The sequence below is a fragment of the Lissotriton vulgaris genome, chromosome 11 (assembly GCF_964263255.1).
Source record: "Lissotriton vulgaris chromosome 11, aLisVul1.2, whole genome shotgun sequence".
Classification (NCBI taxonomy): Eukaryota; Metazoa; Chordata; class Amphibia; order Caudata; family Salamandridae; genus Lissotriton; species Lissotriton vulgaris.
In genome coordinates this window covers 49,406,011-49,430,542 of record NC_141699.1, presented here as the reverse complement: position 1 = coordinate 49,430,542, position 24,532 = coordinate 49,406,011, and the positions used below count along the sequence as shown (strand labels likewise).

Here is a 24,532-nt window from a genome sequence, read left to right as displayed (position 1 = left end):
CCGGACCGGTTTCGAGGTAACACCTCTCATCAGCCCGGCTAGCTTGACTCCAGTGGTGTGGAGTGCCTGGGACCCACGTCTGGGCATCCCCAGCGCACTTAGGGCGGAATATGCAAAAACAACAGGTGATGGACCGAATGTGGATCAATGTCACACACTCACCCCAGTCCAAAGATCTTGGCCCAAATCCATCGTTTTTTTGCACTCCACACCACCCTGGGTTAGACAATGGCGATATGCAAATCAGCTCTGACCCTGGGCCCCATGGGAACAGTCCAGTCCGAACTACAAAAGCCATGTCCTTCCCAGAACGAAATCAATCATCCGAGGACCGGACCGGTTTCGAGGTAACACCTCTCATCAGCCCGGCTAGCTTGACTCCAGTGGTGTGGAGTGCCTGGGACCCACGTCTGGGCATCCCCAGCGCACTTAGGGCGGAATATGCAAAAACAACAGGTGATGGACCGAATGTGGATCAATGTCACACACTCACCCCAGTCCAAAGATCTGGGCCCAAATCCATCGTTTTTTTGCACTCCACACCACCCTGGGTTAGACAATGGCGATATGCAAATCAGCTCTGACCCTGTGCCCCATGGGAACAGTCCAGTCCGAACTACAAAAGCCATGTCCTTCCCAGAACGAAATCAAGCATCCGAGGACCGGACCGGTTTCGAGGTAACACCTCTCATCAGCCCGGCTAGCTTGACTCCAGTGGTGTGGAGTGCCTGGGACCCACGTCTGGGCATCCCCAGCGCACTTAGGGCGGAATATGCAAAAACAACAGGTGATGGACCGAATGTGGATCAATGTCACACACTCACCCCAGTCCAAAGATCTGGGCCCAAATCCATCGTTTTTTTGCACTCCACACCACCCTGGGTTAGACAATGGCGATATGCAAATCAGCTCTGACCCTGTGCCCCATGGGAACAGTCCAGTCTGAACTACAAAAGCCATGTCCTTCCCAGAACGAAATCAAGCATCCGAGGACCGGACCGGTTTCGAGGTAACACCTCTCATCAGCCCGGCTAGCTTGACTCGAGTGGTGTGGAGTGCCTGGGACCCACGTCTGGGCATCCCCAGCGCACTTAGGGCGGAATATGCAAAAACAACAGGTGATGGACCGAATGTGGATCAATGTCACACACTCACCCCAGTCCAAAGATCTGGGCCCAAATCCATCGTTTTTTTGCACTCCACACCACCCTGGGTTAGACAATGGCGATATGCAAATCAGCTCTGACCCTGTGCCCCATGGGAACAGTCCAGTCCGAACTACAAAAGCCATGTCCTTCCCAGAACGAAATCAAGCATCCGAGGACCGGACCGGTTTCGAGGTAACACCTCTCATCAGCCCGGCTAGCTTGACTCCAGTGGTGTGGAGTGCCTGGGACCCACGTCTGGGCATCCCCAGCGCACTTAGGGCGGAATATGCAAAAACAACAGGTGATGGACCGAATGTGGATCAATGTCACACACTCACCCCAGTCCAAAGATCTGGGCCCAAATCCATCGTTTTTTTGCACTCCACACCACCCTGGGTTAGACAATGGCGATATGCAAATCAGCTCTGACCCTGGGCCCCATGGGAACAGTCCAGTCCGAACTACAAAAGCCATGTCCTTCCCAGAACGAAATCAAGCATCCGAGGACCGGACCGGTTTCGAGGTAACACCTCTCATCAGCCCGGCTAGCTTGACTCCAGTGGTGTGGAGTGCCTGGGACCCACGTCTGGGCATCCCCAGCGCACTTAGGGCGGAATATGCAAAAACAACAGGTGATGGACCGAATGTGGATCAATGTCACACACTCACCCCAGTCCAAAGATCTGGGCCCAAATCCATCGTTTTTTTGCACTCCACACCACCCTGGGTTAGACAATGGCGATATGCAAATCAGCTCTGACCCTGTGCCCCATGGGAACAGTCCAGTCCGAACTACAAAAGCCATGTCCTTCCCAGAACGAAATCAAGCATCCGAGGACCGGACCGGTTTCGAGGTAACACCTCTCATCAGCCCGGCTAGCTTGACTCCAGTGGTGTGGAGTGCCTGGGACCCACGTCTGGGCATCCCCAGCGCACTTAGGGCGGAATATGCAAAAACAACAGGTGATGGACCGAATGTGGATCAATGTCACACACTCACCCCAGTCCAAAGATCTGGGCCCAAATCCATCGTTTTTTTGCACTCCACACCACCCTGGGTTAGACAATGGCGATATGCAAATCAGCTCTGACCCTGTGCCCCATGGGAACAGTCCAGTCCGAACTACAAAAGCCATGTCCTTCCCAGAATGAAATCAAGCATCCGAGGACCGGACCGGTTTCGAGGTAACACCTCTCATCAGCCCGGCTAGCTTGACTCCAGTGGTGTGGAGTGCCTGGGACCCACGTCTGGGCATCCCCAGCGCACTTAGGGCGGAATATGCAAAAACAACAGGTGATGGACCGAATGTGGATCAATGTCACACACTCACCCCAGTCCAAAGATCTGGGCCCAAATCCATCGTTTTTTTGCACTCCACACCACCCTGGGTTAGACAATGGCGATATGCAAATCAGCTCTGACCCTGTGCCCCATGGGAACAGTCCAGTCCGAACTACAAAAGCCATGTCCTTCCCAGAACGAAATCAAGCATCCGAGGACCGGACCGGTTTCGAGGTAACACCTCTCATCAGCCCGGCTAGCTTGACTCCAGTGGTGTGGAGTGCCTGGGACCCACGTCTGGGCATCCCCAGCGCACTTAGGGCGGAATATGCAAAAACAACAGGTGATGGACCGAATGTGGATCAATGTCACACACTCACCCCAGTCCAAAGATCTGGGCCCAAATCCATCGTTTTTTTGCACTCCACACCACCCTGGGTTAGACAATGGCGATATGCAAATCAGCTCTGACCCTGTGCCCCATGGGAACAGTCCAGTCCGAACTACAAAAGCCATGTCCTTCCCAGAACGGCATTCGGTCCATCACCTGTTTTGTTTGCAATTGCCGCCATAAGTGCGCTGGGGATGCTCAGACGTGGGTCCCAGGCACTCCACACCACTGGAGTCAAGCTAGCCGGGCTGATGAGAGGTGTTACCTCGAAACTGGTCCAGTCCTCGGATGCTTGATTCCGTTCTGGGAAGGACATGGCTTTTGTAGTTCGGACTGGACTGTTCCCATGGGGCACAGGGTCAGAGCTGATTTGCATATCGCCATTGTCTAACCCGGGGTGGTGTGGAATGCAAAAAAACGATGGATTTGGGCCCAGATCTTTTGACTGGGGTGAATGTGTGACATTGATCCACATTCGGTCCATCACCTGTTGTGTTCGCAATTTCCGCCATAAGTGCGCTGGGGATGCTCAGACGTGGGTCCCAGGCACTCCACACCACTGGAGTCAAGCTAGCCGGGCTGATGAGAGGTGTTACCTCGAAACCGGTCCGGTCCTCGGATGCTTGATTCCGTTCTGGGAAGGACATGGCTTTTGTAGTTCGGACTGGACTGTTCCCATGGGGCACAGGGTCAGAGCTGATTTGCATATCGCCATTGTCTAACCCAGGGTGGTGTGGAGTGCAAAAAAACGATGGATTTGTGCCCAGATCTTTTGACTGGGGTGAATGTGTGACATTGATCCACATTCGGTCCATCACCTGTTTTGTTCTCTCTATGGACGAGCATAACGGCGCATCGGGAGGGGGAGGAGGGTACCTGCTTCTGCTTGGTCCTGTGAATGATAGTCCGGCCGGGGCCTCCCACTTCTCCTCCTTGTGGCGGGTACTGGTCCTGGCGTTCAGCCTGCTTCGGATGGGGGCTCAAATTGTTCTTGAGGTGGGGCCATACAAGGGGGGGCGTCCAAGCAGCATGATGGCTGACGGGAGTATTGTTTGCGGCCTCTCAAATGCTTAAGCACCTAAGGATTAAACACTGCCTAAGCACACTACAGATTTCACGCGCTTACATGAGCACGTTACCTTACGTAATACGATACTCCTATGTTATTGGCTGCAGGAAATTCATCCATAAAAATACACGTACAGCTTAAAAAGCTAGCACGCAACTTATCATAATACCGAGTGCTGATTAATATTGCGTTTTTGCAGCTAAACAATTTCTTTAAAAAAATATTTGCTATGTCTCTTTTATACCAACAACATATAATTTGCTGCAATACTTCACATTTGTATTCTTACCTTGCAATCTTTAAGATTCACAACTCTACTATAATGATAAGAAACATGCATGTTAACTTGACAATGCAGCTAAAAATGAATACTTTATGCAAATACCTAATGCAAATTAGTAATTATTAATAGCAAGTACGAACACATATATAGAAAAAATATCATTTACAATACCAATAGCTCAAACTTTCATAATGTGAGACCTATTGCATTGTAAATGCTTGTTGCTCTGTGTAAATACGTTTATATCTAGTAAGACTCAGTGTTCCTATGTGATTATGTACCCCCATGCTGCTTTCTGTAATATATTTTATGAATAGAAAGTTGTAAATTGTTGGCGTCTATCTGATACACTGTACACCTTTTCATTCTTCTCCCCACTGTAGAACGCTACCTTAGGTCCTCACGTGGCCATCTCATTTTACATACAACTTTTCACATTATCATGCTTTGTCACTACATGCGTGCCTTCTGCTCTCCTCCCATACCACTGTAAATTTGAGTTTGCAGCATTTTTCCTTTTTCCCTGCGCACGTACTCATGATTGTACGGTACTTCCCTCGTGTACGCAGATCGGAGCTCTAATCCCTATTCCAGCATTCGGATCCCGTCAGACTCAAACACGATCGTTGCCCCGCCACCACCTGCGGTCCACCCTGCCCCCCCATCCCCCCTTGCCTTCCTGCCGGGTTTACATTCCCTGTTTTTTCTCAGGCATCAACCCTGGCACTTTAAAAGATTACCGCCCCACCGTGGGCTCAACACCGCTACTGGCATTTTCCAGTAGACCTCCGATCATCCACACATCTGCTTATTCACCACCACCAGTGGTAAGTAGCAAACTCGATCAGTCGCACAATCATTCTTTTTAATATTGATGCCTCCAATTCACTGTATCCTCTCTCTTTTCCCCCGGATTCACACTGAAATTACACAGAACCCGGCTGGGTTCACTGTGAGTAGTCCTTTACTCTCCTTTCACACACGAGGTTGGCACGCCTCACCCCACATGTGAATAAGCATTGTGTGTAATTCAGGTACTTACCCCTTTTGGCCTTCTCATTATTCTGCCTCCATAATAACATGGTCCAGTCCTTACATCCTGTATTGCTTTCATTTCCCTAGATGTCCCATACACCTTATCCAAAGTAGAAAGCCAAAAAGTCTAGTCTCATTGCAAATGTTCTTTTGTTCCCATTGTATTCCGGAAACATCACAAAGTCCAGCCAACATGTGTTTCATCTTTGGGGGGTAAACCCTGGACTTCTTCAGGGCTGGAAATGACAGAAACAGGACTCATAACAAATGAGTGTATTTCGTAAAGCACATCACAAGTGGTGCACACTGTGAAACGTGTGGCCCAGAGGAGTCGCACCACAGGTTCAGGGTGCTAAGTGATCGATCTACCACCAGGGTGGGATGTCTTATTCGGAAGAACGTGGGAACTAAACATGAAGTGACTCCAGGGGTGTGGGGAAAGTGATTGGTGAATGGACGGCAAGACCAAGTTAAAAAACAGGACGTGGTATCATATACAGAGTGTTGAAAATGTAAGTCAAAACAGAGGATATGGTGGCCTGACGCAGGTTTAATGTGGCGCAGGGCTTTACAAAGTGACGCATCTCCCTACATGCGTCACATTGTAAATAAGTCACAACAGCGGCGTAACTGTTTTGCAAGGGGCTTGTAAATTTGCGCCTTCGTGTACGTATGGCAGACTCACTTGTGGAGAAGTGTGGCTCATTGGTTAGAGCGGCAGACCCTGATGCAGAGGTCTAGCCCGGGACCAGGGTTCAATTCCCCGCCTCGGTGGTTCTTGGGCTCAAAATTCCACGGACCTGATAATTCTCGCCTCGGTGCCTATTCCAATCATGGAGTCCCACTCTGCAACTCTGAGCAATAGCTTGCTTAATCTCCACAACGGCCTCCACAACGCTAAGGATGCCTGGCCTCCACCTTGGGGGTGCCCAGGAGTGGACGCCTCACAGGGAAAGCCAGGATGGGTTCCACAGCGGTATTTGTACACGCGCCTTGAGACCCTTGCGGGTGAGTAGTGCGCTATACAAGTATCAATTTTACAATTTATACAAGTATCAATTTACTCACACAAAAGCAAAATATGTCACTTAATTAAAATTAACCAAAATGGCGACCATGTTTAAGAGCCTGCACATGCAGTAAGGTGCTAATAAACAGCTGGTTCCTGCCCCAAGTTTCATAAAAAGTGAAACATTTCAGGGATACCCCGTCCCATCTAAGGTGGGGCAACTTTGACTGATTTGGCATTCCCTGGGATAGAGTACAAAGAAGGCCCCATATAAACTCTGCGTTGGAAGTGTAGATGTGAGCACTAAATACATGCTGAGAGGGTTAAAGGAGGCACTGTGGCCATGTCAGCATTGGGGGCACCCCCTGCTCTGGTGGAGCTCTTGGCTGCCCAGTTCCCCTGCCAGGCGGGCACAGCGCTCTAGATAAGGTGGGTGGTTCAGCTCTTGCGATGTCAGAGGGGGGTCTCCACCATCTCAGCAGGGCTCTTACACCCCATCACTCTACCCACCCTCTGAACCCTCATAAATCTGTCATTTCTGAGTGTATTTGAGGCACCAGATACACTCAATTTCACATCCTTAGCAAATTTTAACTATTCACCTAGAACTACTGGCAGGTCTGATGAGGGAGAGAGGGAGGTGCTTTTCTTAAACATGTTTGTAGGGAGGTGAACAATCTGGGGGTTCATCAAGATGAGTTCCCCCAAAAGAAAACACATATTTTGTGCTTTCTATGGCTCTGTCAAGTTTTGGTCACCAGGTCAGTCAACCAAGTCATCATAAACTATCCTAAATGTTAATATACACATCCTGAAGTCAGCTGGGTAGCCTGAAAGAGTTCAGAGTTGATTATGAGCACTAGCTTGAGTGTGATCTGGTAGCACACATGCCACAGTAGTCACAAGGAGATAACAATAGGGGCGCATGGATATTCAAAAGAATTGATGACAATTGTTCTTACACATTAGATTCCCTTGCAATCAATCTAACCTGTTCTTTCTGGTCCTTTGTTCACAGGGGGAGCTGATACTGTCCGGTTGGTGAATTCCGGGGACGCCTGCCGCGGGAGGGTGGAGATCAAACACGAGAATCGCTGGGGGACGGTCTGTGATAACGGCTGGGATCTGAAGGATGCTGAGGTGGTCTGTAGACAACTCAACTGTGGATCAGCATCCAGAGCGGAAACAAGAAATGAAATATTTCTAAATGGCGTCTTCCCCGTGTGGATGAGTGACGTCAGGTGCACAGGAGCAGAACGGTCTCTCTTTGATTGTCCACGCGCTTCCTGGGGAGTCAACAGCTGCTCGTCCAGGTGGGATAGTGGAGTGCAGTGCAGTGGTAAGAGAAGCCCACAGAAATCCTTCAACACCATCAAAAGTCACAAACTAATTAAAAGAGTAGAGTTGGATTAATCAAAAAATGCACAAGTCATAACAACAACACATTACTATCGAAAATCATGAGAAAAATGAATGAAACAAGAAAATATTCATCTTACTTGATTCAGAAAAGTAATTTGGCAAACTGAATTGGATTTATTAGGAGCTGGAGATTATAGCGATGTCCTTCAGAGATTGAAAAGCCTTTGAAGGCAACAATAGCAGAAGGAGAACAAGTGCAACAACCCTATATGCAGATAACTTACATCTAGCATCAGAACCTGTCACTTCTGTCCCTTCAGTATGTGCAGGTTATAAGGTAAAGACGGGTCCATCTCAAGGCACAACCAAGAGTTGGAACAGATTAGTTTTTTCTTTTCAAACTTAGATTGTTTTTTTATTCTATATTGAAAAGCAACAGCAGGCTCTAGGCATGTTTTTGATGCAATAACTCAATCAATGTCATAAGAAAGGATGTATAAAGATGATGCTGAAGACATCATGGAAGAAAGAAGCGTAAATTCAAAGTAAGTAACCAATACATGTGTTATTTCCACCGTACTCTGTGTCAAGGAGGCCTTCCATGGGCGTTGCAGTGTTTTTTTCCCACGCAGCAGCCATAGATTTTTACTTAATGATGTAGACCCCGGGCAGCGCCAAAACTTTAAACCTCCCAGAGCAGGCAGAATGAAGAGCAACATTTTCTGCATTCTGCAGCACATATCGGAAGATGAAAACGCCTCTCAGAATTGTTTTTGTGCAGGCAAGTGCTGGGAGGCATAGTCCTCTTTCTATGTGTCCTGCATTCTGCAACACACATAAAAAGAGGGGGAGCGCCCACAGAATGCTCTTATTTCCTGAGTTCAATGCTATTCATGCCCTACCTGTAGAATCTTACAGTGATGACATGCTATGGAATGTTGGGAATCAAATAGTCACAGGTAACTGGGCTGAGCAGCATGCTGGCTGCTCCTGGTGGGGTCTTGATTGGGTCTTGTTCTAATCTTGAATAAAACTACATAAAAATGATCACTTCTGCCCGGTCACCTCACTATCCATTTACCCTTGCCTTTGGTCAGACCATTCTCTGATCGCCTTCTCCTTATCCCCCTTCTCATCACCTAAACCCACCCCGGCGAGAAATGTCTGGGCACAATCATGGAACCGTGTTGATGTCGAGGCCCTATCTACTGCCCTCTCCTCTTCCATCCCTAACCTTACTGGGCTGCCCTCCTCTGGTCAAGCAGAAGCTATCAGCATCTGGCTGCGAGCGGGCTGCGACACCATCGCCCCTCTAAGGCGCATTTCATCCAAACGCCCCAAAGATGCTAATCGTTGGTTTTCGGACGATCGGAAGACCCAGAAACGTAACCTCCGCCAAGCGGAACGACAGTGGAGACGGAACTATTGTCCTATTTCCAAAACCCGTTACACTGATCTTCTTGTACAATACAAGAAATCCATACTGGAAACCAAAAAAGCCTACTTCTCATCCAAAATTCAGTTCGCGGAGAACCGGCCAAGAGAAATATTCTCCATCGTTCAAGATCTAGCTTACTCTGACAGAGCCTCACTCAAACCTTCCCCTTCACAACCACTATGCGATTCTCTCAATTCCTTCTTCTTAGATAAAATCAGTAAGATTAAAGCCAAAATCCCCCCGCCTTCCCCGGACTTCACCGACCCCTGCTGCCCACCAGCTACAGCACATCTTGACTCAATTCCGCCCCTCACGACCGATTCACTCTCCTCCATTCTTCCACTAGTTAAATCCGGCTCCCCGCTGGATCCCTGCCCTGCTCATATTCTGAAGCAGATCTACTCTCACTGCCCCACGCCACCCCTAACCCTTCTCAACAGTTCGCTGTCCCAGGGTATTGTCACCCCAGCATTAAAATCGGCAGTGATCGTTCCGATCCTAAAAAAACCAGGGGCGGATCCTTCGGATCCAGCCAATTACCACCCCATTTCTCTTCTGCCTTTCTTGGCAAAGGTATTGGAACGGCATGTAGTAAAAACCCTGAGTGAGTTTGTGGAAAAGTATGGTGTCTTGGCCCCGAGACAGGCCGGTTTCCGCCCGGCTCATTCAACTGAGTCCGTAATAATATCCGTTCTGGACAACCTGCGACAAGGAATGGACACCAATCAACCTCAGGCACTGATCCTCTTGGATCTTTCCGCCGCTTTCGACACGGTGGACCATACCATCTTACTTTCACGTGTCGAGGCGGCGGGAATCGGAGGGTCAGCCCTGCTATGGCTATCCTCCTTCTTGAGCGGTCGAACTCAGGCAGTTCGCCTGGGAGAGTACTCAGTTGAATTTTGACCCATCCAGTGCGGGGTCCCCCAAGGATCCTCTTTGTCCCCCCTTTTATTTAACCTTTACATTGCCCCCCTTATTTTTGCTTTGCAGCAACTGGAGGTCTCTGTGTACAACTACGCAGACGATCTCCAGCTCATCTTTTCCCTCTCTTCCTCCCCCGACTCAATAACTAATTTTCAGTTCATCATGACCTTCATCCAGGACTGGATGAATTTCAACCACCTGAAACTCAATCCCGATAAAACGGAATTGGTGTTGACGGGTGGTTGCTCCAGTCCTTGGTCCCCCTCTTTTTGGCCCCTTTCCCTAGGCTCCCCACCTATTCCTGTATCTGCCGTTAAAACTCTTGGGTTCAAAATTAACAACCAACTTTCCCTACACTCTCAAGTCTCCGCCGTGGTATCTTCAGCCTTCCTCTCCCTCAGGACTATACGCAGAGTCTCACAATTCTTCTCCCCCGAGGCGCTCAAGCTAATACTTCTGGCCATGGTAACATCTCGCCTAGATTACGGCAATGCCCTCTATCATGGCATGCCCGACTACCTCATGAGGCGTCTGCAAGTGGTCCAAAACCAAGCCGCTCGGCTGGTTTTCAACTTACCAAAATCACATCACGTAACACCTCTCCTCCTTTCCCTGCATTGGCTTCCTGTCCGGCAGCGTGCCTTATTTAAGCTGGGCTGTACCATCTTTAAAGCCCGGACAGGCTCTGCCCCTTCCTTCATCAATTCAGCCATTCAAAACTACACTCCATCGAGAGATCTCCGATCTTCTTCCCACCACCTCCTTGTGGTCCCCCGTTTCAAACGGAAGAAGTGGGGGGCTCCAAGTTCACAACCACTGGCCCAGCTTTTTGGAATTCCCTCCCAACCTCCCTGAGAACGTGCACCCATTACCCTTTGTTCCGTAAAGGCCTCAAGACCTTTCTCTTCACCCAATCCTTCCCATCTTAAATGGTCAGACTCCCCATCCTTCCTGCCCCCTGAGTAGCAGTAGCCAGGTAGCGCCAAGAAACCGCTAGCTGTACGAGCGCTCTACAAAACTTTTAAACTCAAACTTATACCTGACTCAATCACTACAAGTTTTTGGTGACGATCCTGAAGAGAACCTGCGTCTGTCACCTCTTCAAACCTCATGCAACTCCAAAAACAGACTCTACAGTAACTCAAGCTAAGCATCTACCTCAGCTGGCATCCTTGACCCCACCAGTGACCTACCATCGGTCACCCACACCAGTCTGCCAGTTGTTCCTGTGCATCTGGGGAAGTGCTACTTCAGGAGCTGCCCTTTCAGTTTTGGGCGTCTACTCCCCATCATCACTACGCCTTTGTGCTGCACCTTTAGTGAGGGAAAGCCTGCCATTCAACAACGTCTGTGTCCTGTGCTGCGCCTTTAGCAAGGGAAAGCCTGCCATTCAACAACGTCTGTGTCCTGTGCTGTGCCTTTAGTGAGGGAAAGCCTGCCATTTAACAACGTCTGTGTCCTGTGCTGCGCCTTTAGTGAGGGAAAGCCTGTCATTCAACAACGTCTGTGTCCTGTGCTGCGCCTTTAGCAAGGGAAAGCCTGCCATTCAACAACGTCTGTGTCCTGTGCTGTGCCTTCAGTGAGGGTAAGCCTAATCTAGTGTGTTCACCTGCCACATATCTACGTCTTCACACTGTCTGAGGAAGAAGTGTGCTGTTATATGTGTGTGCCAGCCAAGGTGTCCACTACTATATGGATGTCTGTTCCTGTTATCAACCTCTATGCTACCTTGGAAGAAGAGTGCTTCTGAGATTCTGTTATCTCAAGACAGTTCTTCCTGTGGAGACACCATATCCTCAAACGAGGTAATAGAACTGCCTGTCCTTCCAGGCAGTTCCAGTCAAAGTGTATTTTCCCTATTGGTTAGCTCAGCGGTATCCTGTGTGCCCTTCAACAAGAGGAGGTGCTTTGCTGGAGCATTTTCTTGTGCACTTTAAAAAATGGACCCGTGATAGCACGGTCAGCTGTGGTCACATTGTTTTTTAACTTTGGGGAGGCCGATCTCTAGGGGAGTCGTGTTGGTGAGGAGTTCTCTACTGGCCTTTCACGTCACCTTTACACTTGTGAACTTAGGGTGTTTAGTTCCTATCTACCGGTGAGTGGAGGCATTTTGTTTTGGTGTTTTGGAGGCCGGTGGCGGTTGGTGCTGCAACATGCCAGTTGGGGTGTTTACATTTGAATACAGCTCGAGCCCAGTGTAGCGTTTGTGCTTGGGCTAGCGCTAGAGCAGCGGCCGCGTTATGCTAATAATCACAGGAGCCGAGATTACTGTCTACACGTGGCTCCGACTGACTTGTCATAGCCACGCCTCTTTATTTATAGCGCCTGACGTCACACGTCAGCACAGGGACGCTCCCGGGCGCGGGTCATCTAGACCGCAGCTTACTCGCCACGGAACACTACATTCCTTCTAACCTTTATCAAAATAAAACAATATAGGCATTACATTAAACCATAAACGATGGATCTGTTACCAGTCTATGAGTGTCCATTCCAGGCTTCAATCTACCAGGTAATCAGCCATCTGGGAGGAGGGAGCCGGGTTTCTCCTCAGTCCATAAGGGAGCTGTCCACCCCGAGACACCTCTGCCCTCGGTGTTCCCGAAGGGGGGGTATCGGTTCCTTCTGCCAGAGAGGAGGGTCTCGGTGTCCTGTTTCCCGGAGTGGCTGGAGACGGAGAGGTGTCACGGTCCATCGGGCCTTCTTCCTCAGAGACGTACTGGTCCGTCTCTGGCTCCGCTCTCTCTCCTGGTTGGGGGCTCTGGCAGGGCTGCGCGGCCCTTGGGGACCCGCCCTGGTGGGCCTTCTTGAAGAATGATATGTCTCTGGTAACTGTTTCTGCTCCTCTTCTGGCTGCCACCATGGTGCCCATTCGACGGGTGACAGTCCAGGGTTGGTGTTCGAATGGGAGTCTGAACTTGCTGCCTGGGTACCGGTCCTTGACGTAGACTTGGTCCTCCAGTGTGATCATGGACTCACGGGCCCCTCTCCGTCTGCTGGCTTGCTCATTGAAGTGAGTTCGATTCGCCAGAGTCTTTTCTTTTCTGGCTCGCTCAGGGACCCATGTGGGATGGTTTGGGAGTGTGTCTTTCACTATTCGACCCATGGTCGAAGCACTAAGCGCCGCCTCTGTTGTAACATGTGGGGTCATGCAATATTCTCTGAGGAAACTGTAAATGGCCTTTTCTAGAGGTGATCCGTCTGCGAGGGCTATGCGGATGGTCTTGTTGAGCGTGCGCATGAACCTCTCTACTTCCCCGTTGGCCTGGGGCCATCGCGGGGTTATCTTGCGGTGATGGATCCCCCAGCTCTTGAGGTAGTCGGCGAATTCTTGACCTTGGAACGGCGGTCCGTTGTCAGTTTTGACTACATCGAAGATGCCGTGAGTGGCGATGGTTTTTTCAAACTTTGCGATGGCTTCCGTGGCCGTTTGGCTTCCTACGATCTCTATCTCTGGATACTTGGTGAAGTCATCAATTATTACGAGCGCGTACCGCCCGTCAGGGAGGTGTCCGAAATCCGTGTTTACACACTCCCATGGCCTCTGGGGATTGTCTTCAGTCACGACTGGATGAGGGCGGTCCAGCGGCCCCGCTGCCTGACACCAATTGCATGTTCTGACAGTCTCTTCCACCAGGGGGTCCATGCCTGGGGACCACACCTTGGCTCTCAGTCGGCTTTTGGTTTTCACCATGCCTTGGTGTCCTCTATATGCTAGCTCCACCGCTTGGTGGGTTAGTCTGCTTGGCAGGACTAGACGGGGACCTCGTAGGATGCATCCTGGGCAGTCGAGAGACAGTTCCTCTTTGATTCTTAAGATGGACTCCAGGGTGGCATTTGCCTGCGGAGTTCTTTTGCCCAGGGATTCCTGGATGGAGCGCCAGTTTCCTGACTGTATTGCATCGGCGATTAGTTGGAGGCATTCGTCACTCTGTGAAGCTTCAATGATAGACTCTAGGCTCATAGGTAGTGGTCGGGATTTTTCCGTCACCAACCGGACATACTCCTCGGTGTCCTCCGCTACCTCCTTCTCTATCAGAGTGGCTTCCCGGGGGAGTCTTGACAGGTAGACTGCGGGGTTTGTTGACCCTGGCTTGTACTCCACTCGGTAGTCATACCCCTGTATCTAGAGTATCCACTTCTCCATTCTGGGAGGCGGTTTTGATACTGTGCCTTGGAACAGCGGCAGGAGAGGTTTGTGGTCCGTGGTTACCGTGAAGGGGTGGCCGTACACGTAGACGTGAAAATATCGGCAGCCCCAATGTATGGCTCTGGCCTTTCTTTCAATCTGCGAGTACCTCTGCTCCGTGTCTGTCAGCGAGTGACTGGCGTAGGCGATGGGTGCCCATTCCCTGTTGTTCTGATGTTGCGTTAGCACTGCTCCTAGCCCGAAGGGGCTGGCGTCCATGGCTACGTTGGTGGACTTGGCTGGGTCGAAGTACGAGAGGGTGGTGTCCGCCGACAGGGGTGCTTTGGTGTCCCGGAATGCTTTCTCTTGTTCTGGGCCCCATTGCCACGTGATGGCTGATTTCGTCAGTTCTTGAAGTGGCTTGGTGAGGTTGGAGAGATCCGGGAAGAAGGGACCACAGAAGTTCACCATCCCTAGGAAACTTCTAGCTTCTGACACATTCGTGGGGGCCGGGGCTTCCTGGATGTCCTTCACTTTATCAGGATAGGTGCCACTCCGTGGTCTGAGAATGTCTACCCAAAGAAACTGATTTTCCACTGCAGGAATTGGCACTTCTCCTTGTGTAAGTTCAGACCAGATTCTTTGATCCGCTATATAACCCCCCGTAGTCTTTGGTGGTGCTCTTCAATTGACGTCGCATAGATGAGTAGATCATCACTCACATTCAGGACTCCCGGGAGCCCGCTAAGGACTTCGCAAATGGTGTTCTGGAATACTTCTGCGGCACTCGAGATTCCAAAGTTGAGGCGCCGATATCGTCTCAGTAGTGATGTATCTTGAATATGGGTGGAGCGGTAATTGATGATAGCCCGACCAGAGGTCTACTTTGGAGAAGCACTTCGCCCAGTTGAGTTCGCCCAGGATATCGTCTATAGTGGGGGTCAGGTGCCGCTCTCTCTTCACCGCTGCGTTCGGGAGACGCATGTCGACACAGATGCGGACTTGTCCAGGCTGCTTGGGTTTTCGGGCCACTACTATGGGGGATACCCATGGAGTAGGTCCACTGACCTTTTCTATGATCCCTTGCTTTTCCAGTGTTTCAAGTTCGTCTTCCACTTTCCTCCTTAAATGGAACGCAATGCGCCAATGCCTCAGTGCAACTGGTTGAACTGATGGGTCGATGTGGAGAGATACTTCCTTCCCTTTTAGGCATCCGATGCCCTTGAACACGTCTTCAAACTCTTCCATGATGGTCTCTAGTTCTTCTTCTAGTACTGCCAGAGCATAGAATATGAGCTTTAGATCTTCTGCAGATTGACCACTTAGCAGCATGCCACTGCCTTCTTTTGTGACGTAGATCGTGGTGGGCACTGTGGCCTCTTGGTGTCTTAGTTCTGTCTTGAAGCATCCGATCAGGGGGATGGGTGTCTTCTGGCCGTATGCGAGCAACCGGATCTTCGCCTCACGTAGCGGCGGTTTTGCCTGCAGTTGGTTGTATACGTTTGCCGCCATTGGCTCAATAGATGCCCCCGTGGCAATTGTGGCTCTCACCTCCTGCTGGTTAATCATGGTGCAGTATTTAGGGAACCGCCGTTTCTTTCTTTTTGGTTGGTAAATGGCGTACACGTAGTGGACTAGATAGTCCTCCGTGTCATCGTCCATGTCTTCACTGTCTCCTTCTTCTCTCACCACATGTGCGGCTTCTTTCTTGGCTTTCGTGGACCTGCATACTGCCGCAAAGTGGTTCATCCACCCGCATGCGCTACATTTCTTCCCTTTTGCTGGGCAGTCTTGCATGCGGTGTGGCTGGCCACCGCAATAACCACACTCCTTCCTTTTGTCTGGTAGCTTCCTCCCGCCTGTTTGTTTCCCTTTCGGCCTCACCACATTCACTTTTTCAGCAGTGTGGGCTTGTTCGAGTTTGATAGGCCGGTGTAGGGCCGACTCCATATGGGACGCTCTTGCCTGAGATAGTTTTTTAGATCGATCCAGTTTGAGGATATCCGCGAGGGGCTTGTCATCCTCTTGGAGTATGGCAACACGGAGTTTCGATGAGAAACAGCCTTGGATGATCTGCCCCCTGATCTCTTCCTGTTCATCCCGGAACCTGCAGGAGCTGGCTAGCTCTTTTAGTCTGCCGTGGAACGCGTATAGGGATTCATCTGCCTCTTGTTTTGCTTGGCGGAATATGAACCGCTCGTAATCTTTGCTCGCCATGGGGCAAAGTAGGCGGTCAGAGCTGTGAGGAGCGTTTGGTATGTCTTTGGGGTGGCCTCCGTCAATTTTTTGTATATGCGAAGTATGTCCTTGCCACCAAGGTGTAGGAGCAGGGCTCTGCGCCTTTCTCTCGAAATTCCCTTTCCTTCGAAATGTATTTGGAGGCATTCTGTCCAATCCCTCCACCGTGGTGCGAGGGATGACGGCGCACCGTCAACTGCGAACGGTTCTAGGGCGGGAATGGATGCCATTTTGACACGTGCGCGGTGTGCTGTCGAGGTCTGCGATGCCTATGAGATGAGGCCGCAGTCCTGGGAGTACTGGTTGTCCCTCTGCTGGTAGGTGGTATTGTCCCCTGCAATGCCCGGCGCACTCTCCCTGCCTGGCTCTGAGGCCCCGGTGGCGATGCACGTATTTGTTGGCTGCGGGGTGGCTTTTGGCTGGGGTGGCGGTGTAGCGCGCTGTTCTCACCCCCTTTGTTGGCGTAGGATGCACCGTGGCTGCTTCCCCCGGCTATGCCGTTGCTTCGTTTCTCCGTTCGCCGGCTGTGGGTTGATCAGGGCTACTGTGCCTGCGGATTGGGCCTAGCAGCAATGAGCTCCCCCTTGCGTTCGCAGTGCGTAGAAACTGTGGTGCGACAATGGTTTTGTGCCGTTGAGAGGGTGGGTTCGTTAATACCCTCGTCGCCAGTGTAGCGTTTGTGCTTGGGCTAGCGCTAGAGCAGCTGCCGCTAATAATCACAGGAGCCGAGGTTACTGTCTACACGTGGCTCCGATTGACTTGTCGTAGCCACACCTCTTTATGTATAGCCCCCGGCACCTGACGTCACGCGTCAGCGCAGGGACGCTCCTGGGCGTGGGTCATCTAGACCGCAGCTTACGCGCCCCGGAACACTACACCCCTCACCGTGTGCACATTCTGAACGCGCGCAATCTTAACCTCACTGCCATTGCTTCCCTCCTTCTTTTTGTCACGTCTGGACACTTTTCGATCGCTGTGCTGTGGGAGACGTTTCAACGCACGCTGTTGCTGCAAGCCATCCGGTGCGGTGCCTTGATGCGTGCCGCCATTTTTGGATTGGCGTATTTTCTGCTGTGTCTTTCCTTCTCGTTTCCAAGTCAACCACTTCTCACTTTGGCAATCAGGCATTAGTCTGGCATCGCATCAAGCATCCTACAAGCCGTGCCAACCACGAAGACAGTATTTTCAATAAAGTTATTTCTAGTTTGTCACTTTTCACCACAATCGGAGTTGGAGGATCCTTTGGCATCGCATTCCTGCATCTTTTCACCAGTTTGTGCGATTACAACCCTTCTTTTGAATAGTGAGTTAAAGTCTTCGTTTTGTTTAGACACACGTGCTGATTTGTGGAGTTTTTGCTGCTCCTCCTTTTTACCAGTGATGCCTTTTGTCAAGGAAAACACTTTTTGACCTAAATTAACTTTATGACAACCTCCGAGTGTGTCTATGTATGGCGTTTACTTGGTCCGGACACTTCGAGGATTTAATTATGTCTGCCTGTGTTACCATGGTGATGGGCACACCAATGTCTTCCACTAAGTTTATGGTGCAGTTTACTTGCATTCAAATCTTTGTTCTCTACAGTTTTTCCTGTTGGTGTGTGATTTCTCACAGTAACCCATGTTCGTTGGGAGTGCAGTTATTGTTCCATTACATGCAATTTTTCTCGCTGTCTTTCCCGCTGCCAACTTTGTTTGCTTTACACATTTTAGTCTTCCCTACCCGGGATCGCAGGGGGTTTTAGGTTTAAAGTATTTTTATTGAAGCAGGGTAAGGAAGGAAACAACAAAGTACATGAAAAAGAAAACCACAGGTGCCCTCATAATCAGTGCGTACGGTACATTGGATACATCAAAGCAAGTCTTTCGCCACTATGGGCACCATCATGCTTGGAAACACAGCTCGCGCACCTGTGGGTGGAGACAAAAAAAAGGGGGGAAGGGAAGGAAAGGGAAAAAGGGAAAAAGAAAAAAGGGGTGGGGAAAACAATCCTGCCCCATTTCCCACCCAGCCAACTACCCCCCAACTCCCACACCCCGCCCCCACCCCCTGTACTGTGCCGTCAACCACTCGCTCTCCCCCCGTAGCAACCTATTGTTTGCCCCCGCTACCAGATGCTATCTTAGACCAATCAAACAGGCGGGTCCGGCGGCGGTGTCAGCCGCAACAGTCTGAGATACCTAGGGCAGGTGATTTCTTTGAATTCAGAGCACAACAGATTATGGAAAGGCTCCCACAGCTCCTCAAAAGCATCTACGTCCCCTGCCACCACTAAGGACAGCTTCTCCATGCCAAGGACATGCCACAATCTGTGCAACCAGCCGACAACAGTGGGGAGCGTGGTGGATCGCCAGTGTATGAGTATATTTTGTACAGCTGACCCCAAAGCTATCTGTCTACCCCTTTTAGATCTGAGAGGGTACATCAATCCATTCGGCAATCCCAATAGGACGTAAGCAGGGAATCGGGGCAGCTCTATCCCAAAGCATTTGTCAACCTCATTGAGGACCTCCTCCCAGTAAGAAGCCAAAAGGGGACAGTCCCACAAGATATGAGTAAGCGTGCCATTCTGACCACAGTTACGCCAGCACGTCCCCGGTATTGATCTATCCATCTCATGTAGTTTCCCAGGAGTGTGGTACCAATAGGTTGAAATTTTGGTGAAGGTCTCCGTGAGCCCCGTGTGATAGGCAGAGTGGCGCGCCCGGTAGGAGATGTGGTCCCATTCAGTATGACTCAGCACTCGACCAAGCTCCCGCTCCCAGCGCTCCCTACCCGGGTTGTGGATATGAAAGGGGGGGGGGGCTGCAGAATCTTATACAAATCGGAGATGAGCTTAGCGTTCGACGTGCGAGTGACTAGCCAGCGCTCGTACACCGTGATCTCCCGGTCTGCTGTCGCCCGCACTTGAGGCTGTAGCGCCCAGTGGCGCGCCTGCATATACCGCATACGCTCCGTCTCGGGGAGGCCATAATCCCTACGTAAGTCCTGGAAGGGGACGACACCCCCTGGGCCATATAGATGATACAGGGTGCAGCAACGGGCCGCCCGCCAATGATCGTAGGCGCCAGGCTCCATACCCGGGCCAAAGTCCGGATTGCCAATCAGCGGCGTGAAGGGTGAGGGAAAGGTAGTGAGTTCATGCCTAGTAGCCACTGAGTCCCACACCCGAAGCGGGACCCGCGTCACAAAGGAGGCGTAAAGGTTAGGGGGCCGATGGGCCCGTCTCAGGAAAGGCACCTCCTGTAGCGTCCTGCCTGCTACCGCCTGGTCCTGAAACAGCCAGTGTTTATCCGACTCCCACCGGCTCCACTCCACCAAATAGCGAAATTGGGCGGCCTGGAAATATTTCTGCAAGTCTGGTATCCCTAGTCCTCCAGACTCAGGCGCCAGCGTAGCTATAGTCCGTTTGATCCGAGGCCTACGGCCCTGCCACACAAAACGTGCGATGGCCGATTGAGTCTCCGCGAGTCATCCTTTGGGGGGCTGCAGCGGGAGCGCCCTAAACAGGTATAGCACCTGAGGTAGAAGGGTCATCTTCACTGCGGCCACCCTGCCCAGCAGCGATAACGTGCCCTTATCCCACCGGGCCAATTCCTCTCTGATTTTCGTACTCAAAGCCTTGTAATTGGCCGTGACCATCGCGGGGAGAGTGAGGGTGCCAAGAGGATCCCCAGATACGGAATCCGGTCCCCCGACCAGCTCAAAGGAAAAAGTCTCTGCAGGTCAGCTCTGGTGGCACTAGTCAGCGAGATATCGAGGGCAGCAGACTTCCCGAGGTTCACTTTGAAGCCCGCCACCGCGGCAAAGAGGTCCAATTCCGCGATACATGCAGGCAGGGACCTCCGTGGGTCATCGAGCGTCAAAATGACGTCATCCGCGTACAGGCTAAGCGCATGGTGAAACTCTCCCATCCTGACCCCTGTGATATCGGGGTTCTGTCGGACCCTTTGAGCAAACGGCTCCATATAAAGAGCGAAGAGCAGAGGGGACAGCGGGCATCCCTGTCGTGTACCACGTTCTATTGGAAAGTGTCGGGAGCTGCCCCCATTCACCCGAACCACCGCGGACGGAAACCGGTAGCAGTTGAAAATCAGGTGCCGGAACTTCTCGCCGACCCCAAACTTGCCCAGGACCTTCTCTAGGTAGGGCCTGTGCACCCTGTCAAACTCCTTTTCCGCACCTATGGAGAGGAGCATGCGTTCCCCGGGAATCCTGGAGGCCTTCTCAAGAATATGAGTCACCCTCTTCGTGTTGTCCACTGTCTGCCTGCCTGGCACGAAGCCGGCCTGATCCGAGTCGACCATGCCCGGGAGATGAAGTGCCAGACATGCTGCCAGTATGCTAGTGAAAACCTTCAGGTCCGTGTTCAGTAGCGAGATAGGGCGGTAGGACCCGCAGGCAGTCCAGTCCTTGCCCGGTTTCGGGATCACGGAGACCGTGGCCTGGAGAAATTCGGAGGGGATGGCACCCGGCTCCGAAAATGTATTGAAGAGGCGCGTCAGCAAATGCGCACGTTCCTGACAGAAGGTCTTATAGAAAAGAGGGATGAAGCCATCCGGTCCCGGGGCCTTACCCGTCTTAAGCCGGGAGATCGCCGTAACCACCTCCTCGATCCGAATCTCCCGCTCCAAATACTGGGCCTGATCCGGTGTTAACGATGGGAGCGACACCGAATCCAGATAGTCCGCCTCCGCCCGGGCGGAGGGGGCCTCGCCAGTGTAGAGGTCAGCATAGAAGTTACGGAAAACGTCCGCAATCTGCTCGTCCTCCGTGACTGACCCTCCGGCAGGAGTAACCAGCTCTTTCACCCGGTGCTGCTGATGTTGCACCCTGAGCTTGTGCGCCAAGAGCCGGCCGCACCTGTCTCCACCGGTGTAATACTTGTGCTTCAGGCGAAGCACTGCGTACTCCGCCCGGTCCGTGTCAAGAGCAGACAAGAGTTTCCTGGCGGCCTTCAGTTGCCTCCAGACTCTGGGGGCGCCCGTTCTATGATGTACCTGTTCCAGCTCCCGCACCTGCCGAGTAAGCTCGTCCCTCTTGAGCTGGCGATCCTTGTTCTCCGCCGAGGAGATAGCGATAAATTCGCCCCGGAGCACAGCCTTCAGGGCAGCCCATTGCGTCGCGCGGGAGGTGTCGTAGTTGTCGTTTACCCGCTGGAAGTCCGTTATGGCCGCGCGGATCTGTTGCACCGTCGAACGCCTGTGCGGCAGCGTGTCCCGGAGACGCCAGACCCCTCTCGGGCGAGCCACCGGGGGTAGACTGAAGGTACCCTCCACCGGCGCATGATCGGAGAGAGAGAGGACCCCTATGTCGGCATTCGATGCTAGTGCGAACATCGGGCCCGTCACTAGAAGATGATCCAGTCTCGCGTAGGACTTGTGTGCATGAGAGAAATAGGAATACGCTCCTCCAGTCGGGTACGAACCGAGCCCGAAAGCTCTCCCAACTGGTGGCGCCGTTGCACAGACCTGTCCAGAGTCGCATCAAAGACCAAATTCAAATCCCCCCCTAGCACTATGTGCCTATCAGAGGTGGACGCCACGTCTTCCAATGCCCTGTGCAAAAATTGGTCTTGATGGTCATTGGGGCCGTATATAGAGCCTACAGTCATCACCAAACCCCCCACCTTGATCCTATATGCCAGAAGTCTCCCCTTCTGTTCCGCTACCTTCTGCAAAACCTCCCCTCTGAACCCCCTAGAGAACAAGAGCGCTACGCCTGCCGTTTTAGAAGCACTGGAGGAAAAGAGCTGCGTGGGGAACTTGGGGGTGCGCATTCTGGGACAATCCTTGGCCAGCAGATGGGTCTCCTGCAGTAGGCAGACGTCGGCCTGAGAGTTCTCCAACAGAGACAGGACGGCCCGCCTTTTAACCGGGTTATTCAGCCCCTTCACATTCAGAGTAACAACTTTAAGAGCCATCAAGGAGGGGAACCCCAGAAACGCACATGAAGGCGGGCAAGGCCCAGCGGGTGAAACACAGAGGCCACAACAAGAAACCTCAGCACACAGCGAAAGCAAACATCCCTACGGCACAGTACAGTCCCCGAACCCCAAAACCCCCCAACTGAGTGGACCCCCCCCTTCCCCCGGAACTTCACAGGCCCTGCTCCACACTGCCCCCAACTCCCATCCCCCCAACAAACCCCCCAACTCGAAACATTCCCCTGCAACTCCCCTTCCCCCCCCGCTTCTCAAGCCATTCAAAAAAGTAATTGTCCCAGTCCGGTCCTTATCGGACAAGGCCGTGGAAAGTCGATTGAGTGGACGTCCAGCCACCACCACCAGCACCCCCGTCCCCCCCTACCCCCAGAACCCTTGCACCTGCAATGATGAAAAGCTAATGTAGACTCCCCCCGGAGTAAGTTCAGGCCGTCAAGGCCACATCACCGTTCGCTGTCGCTCTGGAGGCCTCCTGGATAGCGCTCGACATGTCCACCCGAATCGTGGGCGAGTCAGGCCGCTCCGGCGGTGGGGAGCGCCTCTCCCCGATCTGCTGCCAACCATCTCGAGTGCTTCGCCTGCGGCGTGGCGCCGGGGTGTCTGCATCCGAAGCCGTGATTCCCAATACTGCGCAGACATCCTGGAGGGACCGGAGCTGGTGCAATGTCCCGTTCCACCGGAAGATCAAGCGGAAGGGGTGCCCCCAAGAATACTGCGTTTCGTGCTCCCGAAGGAAGTCCGTGGCAATTTTGAAAGACTTCCTCTTCTGGAGCGTGACCGTGGATAAGTCTTGATAGAGAGCCACCGGGTGATCTCTGAAGCGGAAAGGCTGCTGCCTCCGCGCCTCGCGGAGAATCCGCTCCTTCAGGGGGAAGTCCGGCAGAAAGGCCAAAATGTCCGGGGGGGGGCCGAGGCTCTGCGAGGGCGGCCCACCCTGTGCGCCCTGTCGATACGGACTTGAAAGTCCTCTGACTCCCCCAAGATTGCGCGGAAGAGGGTCTCCAGGTAGGCGGTCACGTCGTCACCTTCCTCGTTGGACGGGACGCCCCGGACCCTGATATTGTTCCGCCTGGACCGGTTTTCGAGGTCTTCGGCGTGGGCCTGCAGCTCAATCTGTTGCTCCCGCAGCCGCAGGACCTCCTGCTGCAGGTGGGTGATCTCTTCATCTCTGGAATGACCAGCCTCCTCCACAGTGTTAACTCGCTCCCCCAGGGAGTCCACTTCTCTCCGGACTTCCCGGACCTCTCCGGCCACCTCTTGCTTCAAAGTCTGAAAATCCTCCCTCAAGGAGCTAAACAGCGACTCCAAGAACGATCGAGTCACTGGGGGCTCTCCGCCGTCAGCGCCTCTGGAATGGGCCGGGGAGCTCGGGGCGGCCTGGCTCCCCCCGCTGCGCAGGGCACCACGTCCCAACATGTCCGGCAGAGTTCGGTCGCCTCTCCTCTGACCCCTGGCATTCGACATCTTGGCGGGGCGGGAGTCACTGATGGCCGCAGCTTGGTGAAGAGGCGCCTAAGGTCAGGGCCGCTGAGCAGCGGAAGCCGGTCGGGCACTCCGTCGTTGGTCAGGAAGCACTGCAGCGCTGAGACCCCGATCAAGGCTGGGCGGCCGGTCCGAGGTCTCCAAAATGGCCGCCCTTTACAGTCAATGGGGCCAACGCCCAGGGAACGAGGCCTACCTCCGTCACGGGTCCAAATGCGATACACACAGTCGAAGGGCAGGCCCGCAGGGCGAGAGGCAACTGGGGCCGGCTCGCCTGGGTGTGCAAATACTCCGAAGGTGCGACTCTACTCCGCCACGGCCAGGGGTGGGCCGGAGCAGCCACGTGGAGCAGGCGTTCTCAAGCCCCGGTCTTGCGTAGTAGTCGTAGGCCGACTACGCCTCCGTCGCCTTTCTCCGCTCGGCTCCGCTCCGCCGGCGAAGGCCGCCTCGGCACCCACTCGGTCGCTGCAGTGCAGGTACTCCGGCAGGCCACTCGCAGTCGCCGGATCACGCCGCCGGGACCCCAAGCCTGTAGGTCTCGCGGCTCTCGGGCTTCCCACAAGCCGATCAGCGGGCGCCGTCTCAGTCGGTATCCGGGCGGAATCACCACCGCGGCGGGGCACCTGGGGCTCGCCAACTGCTCTACACCACCACGGGGGTCACCAGATGTGGTTACCGCTCGATCCGGGGGGGATCAGCGGATATAAGCAGTGCAGGGTTTCCAGGGGCTCGGGAGCTCTCGGCGAGTGCGTCCTCTCAGCCCGCCATCTTGGCCACGCCCCTTGCAGGGGGTTT

The 24,532-nt window shown here is 52.7% G+C and overlaps 1 protein-coding gene across 1 annotated transcript in view; it reads left to right on the top strand.

The window, feature by feature from the left end:
- LOC147678936 (CD5 antigen-like) overlaps positions 1-24,532 on the top strand; it is a 385,256-nt gene that overhangs the window by 319,804 nt on the left and 40,920 nt on the right. The window contains exon 4 of the mRNA XM_086944699.1: positions 7,236-7,556. Coding sequence (XP_086800825.1) covers positions 7,236-7,556 — 321 coding nt within the window. The remainder of the gene's footprint in view (positions 1-7,235; positions 7,557-24,532) is intronic.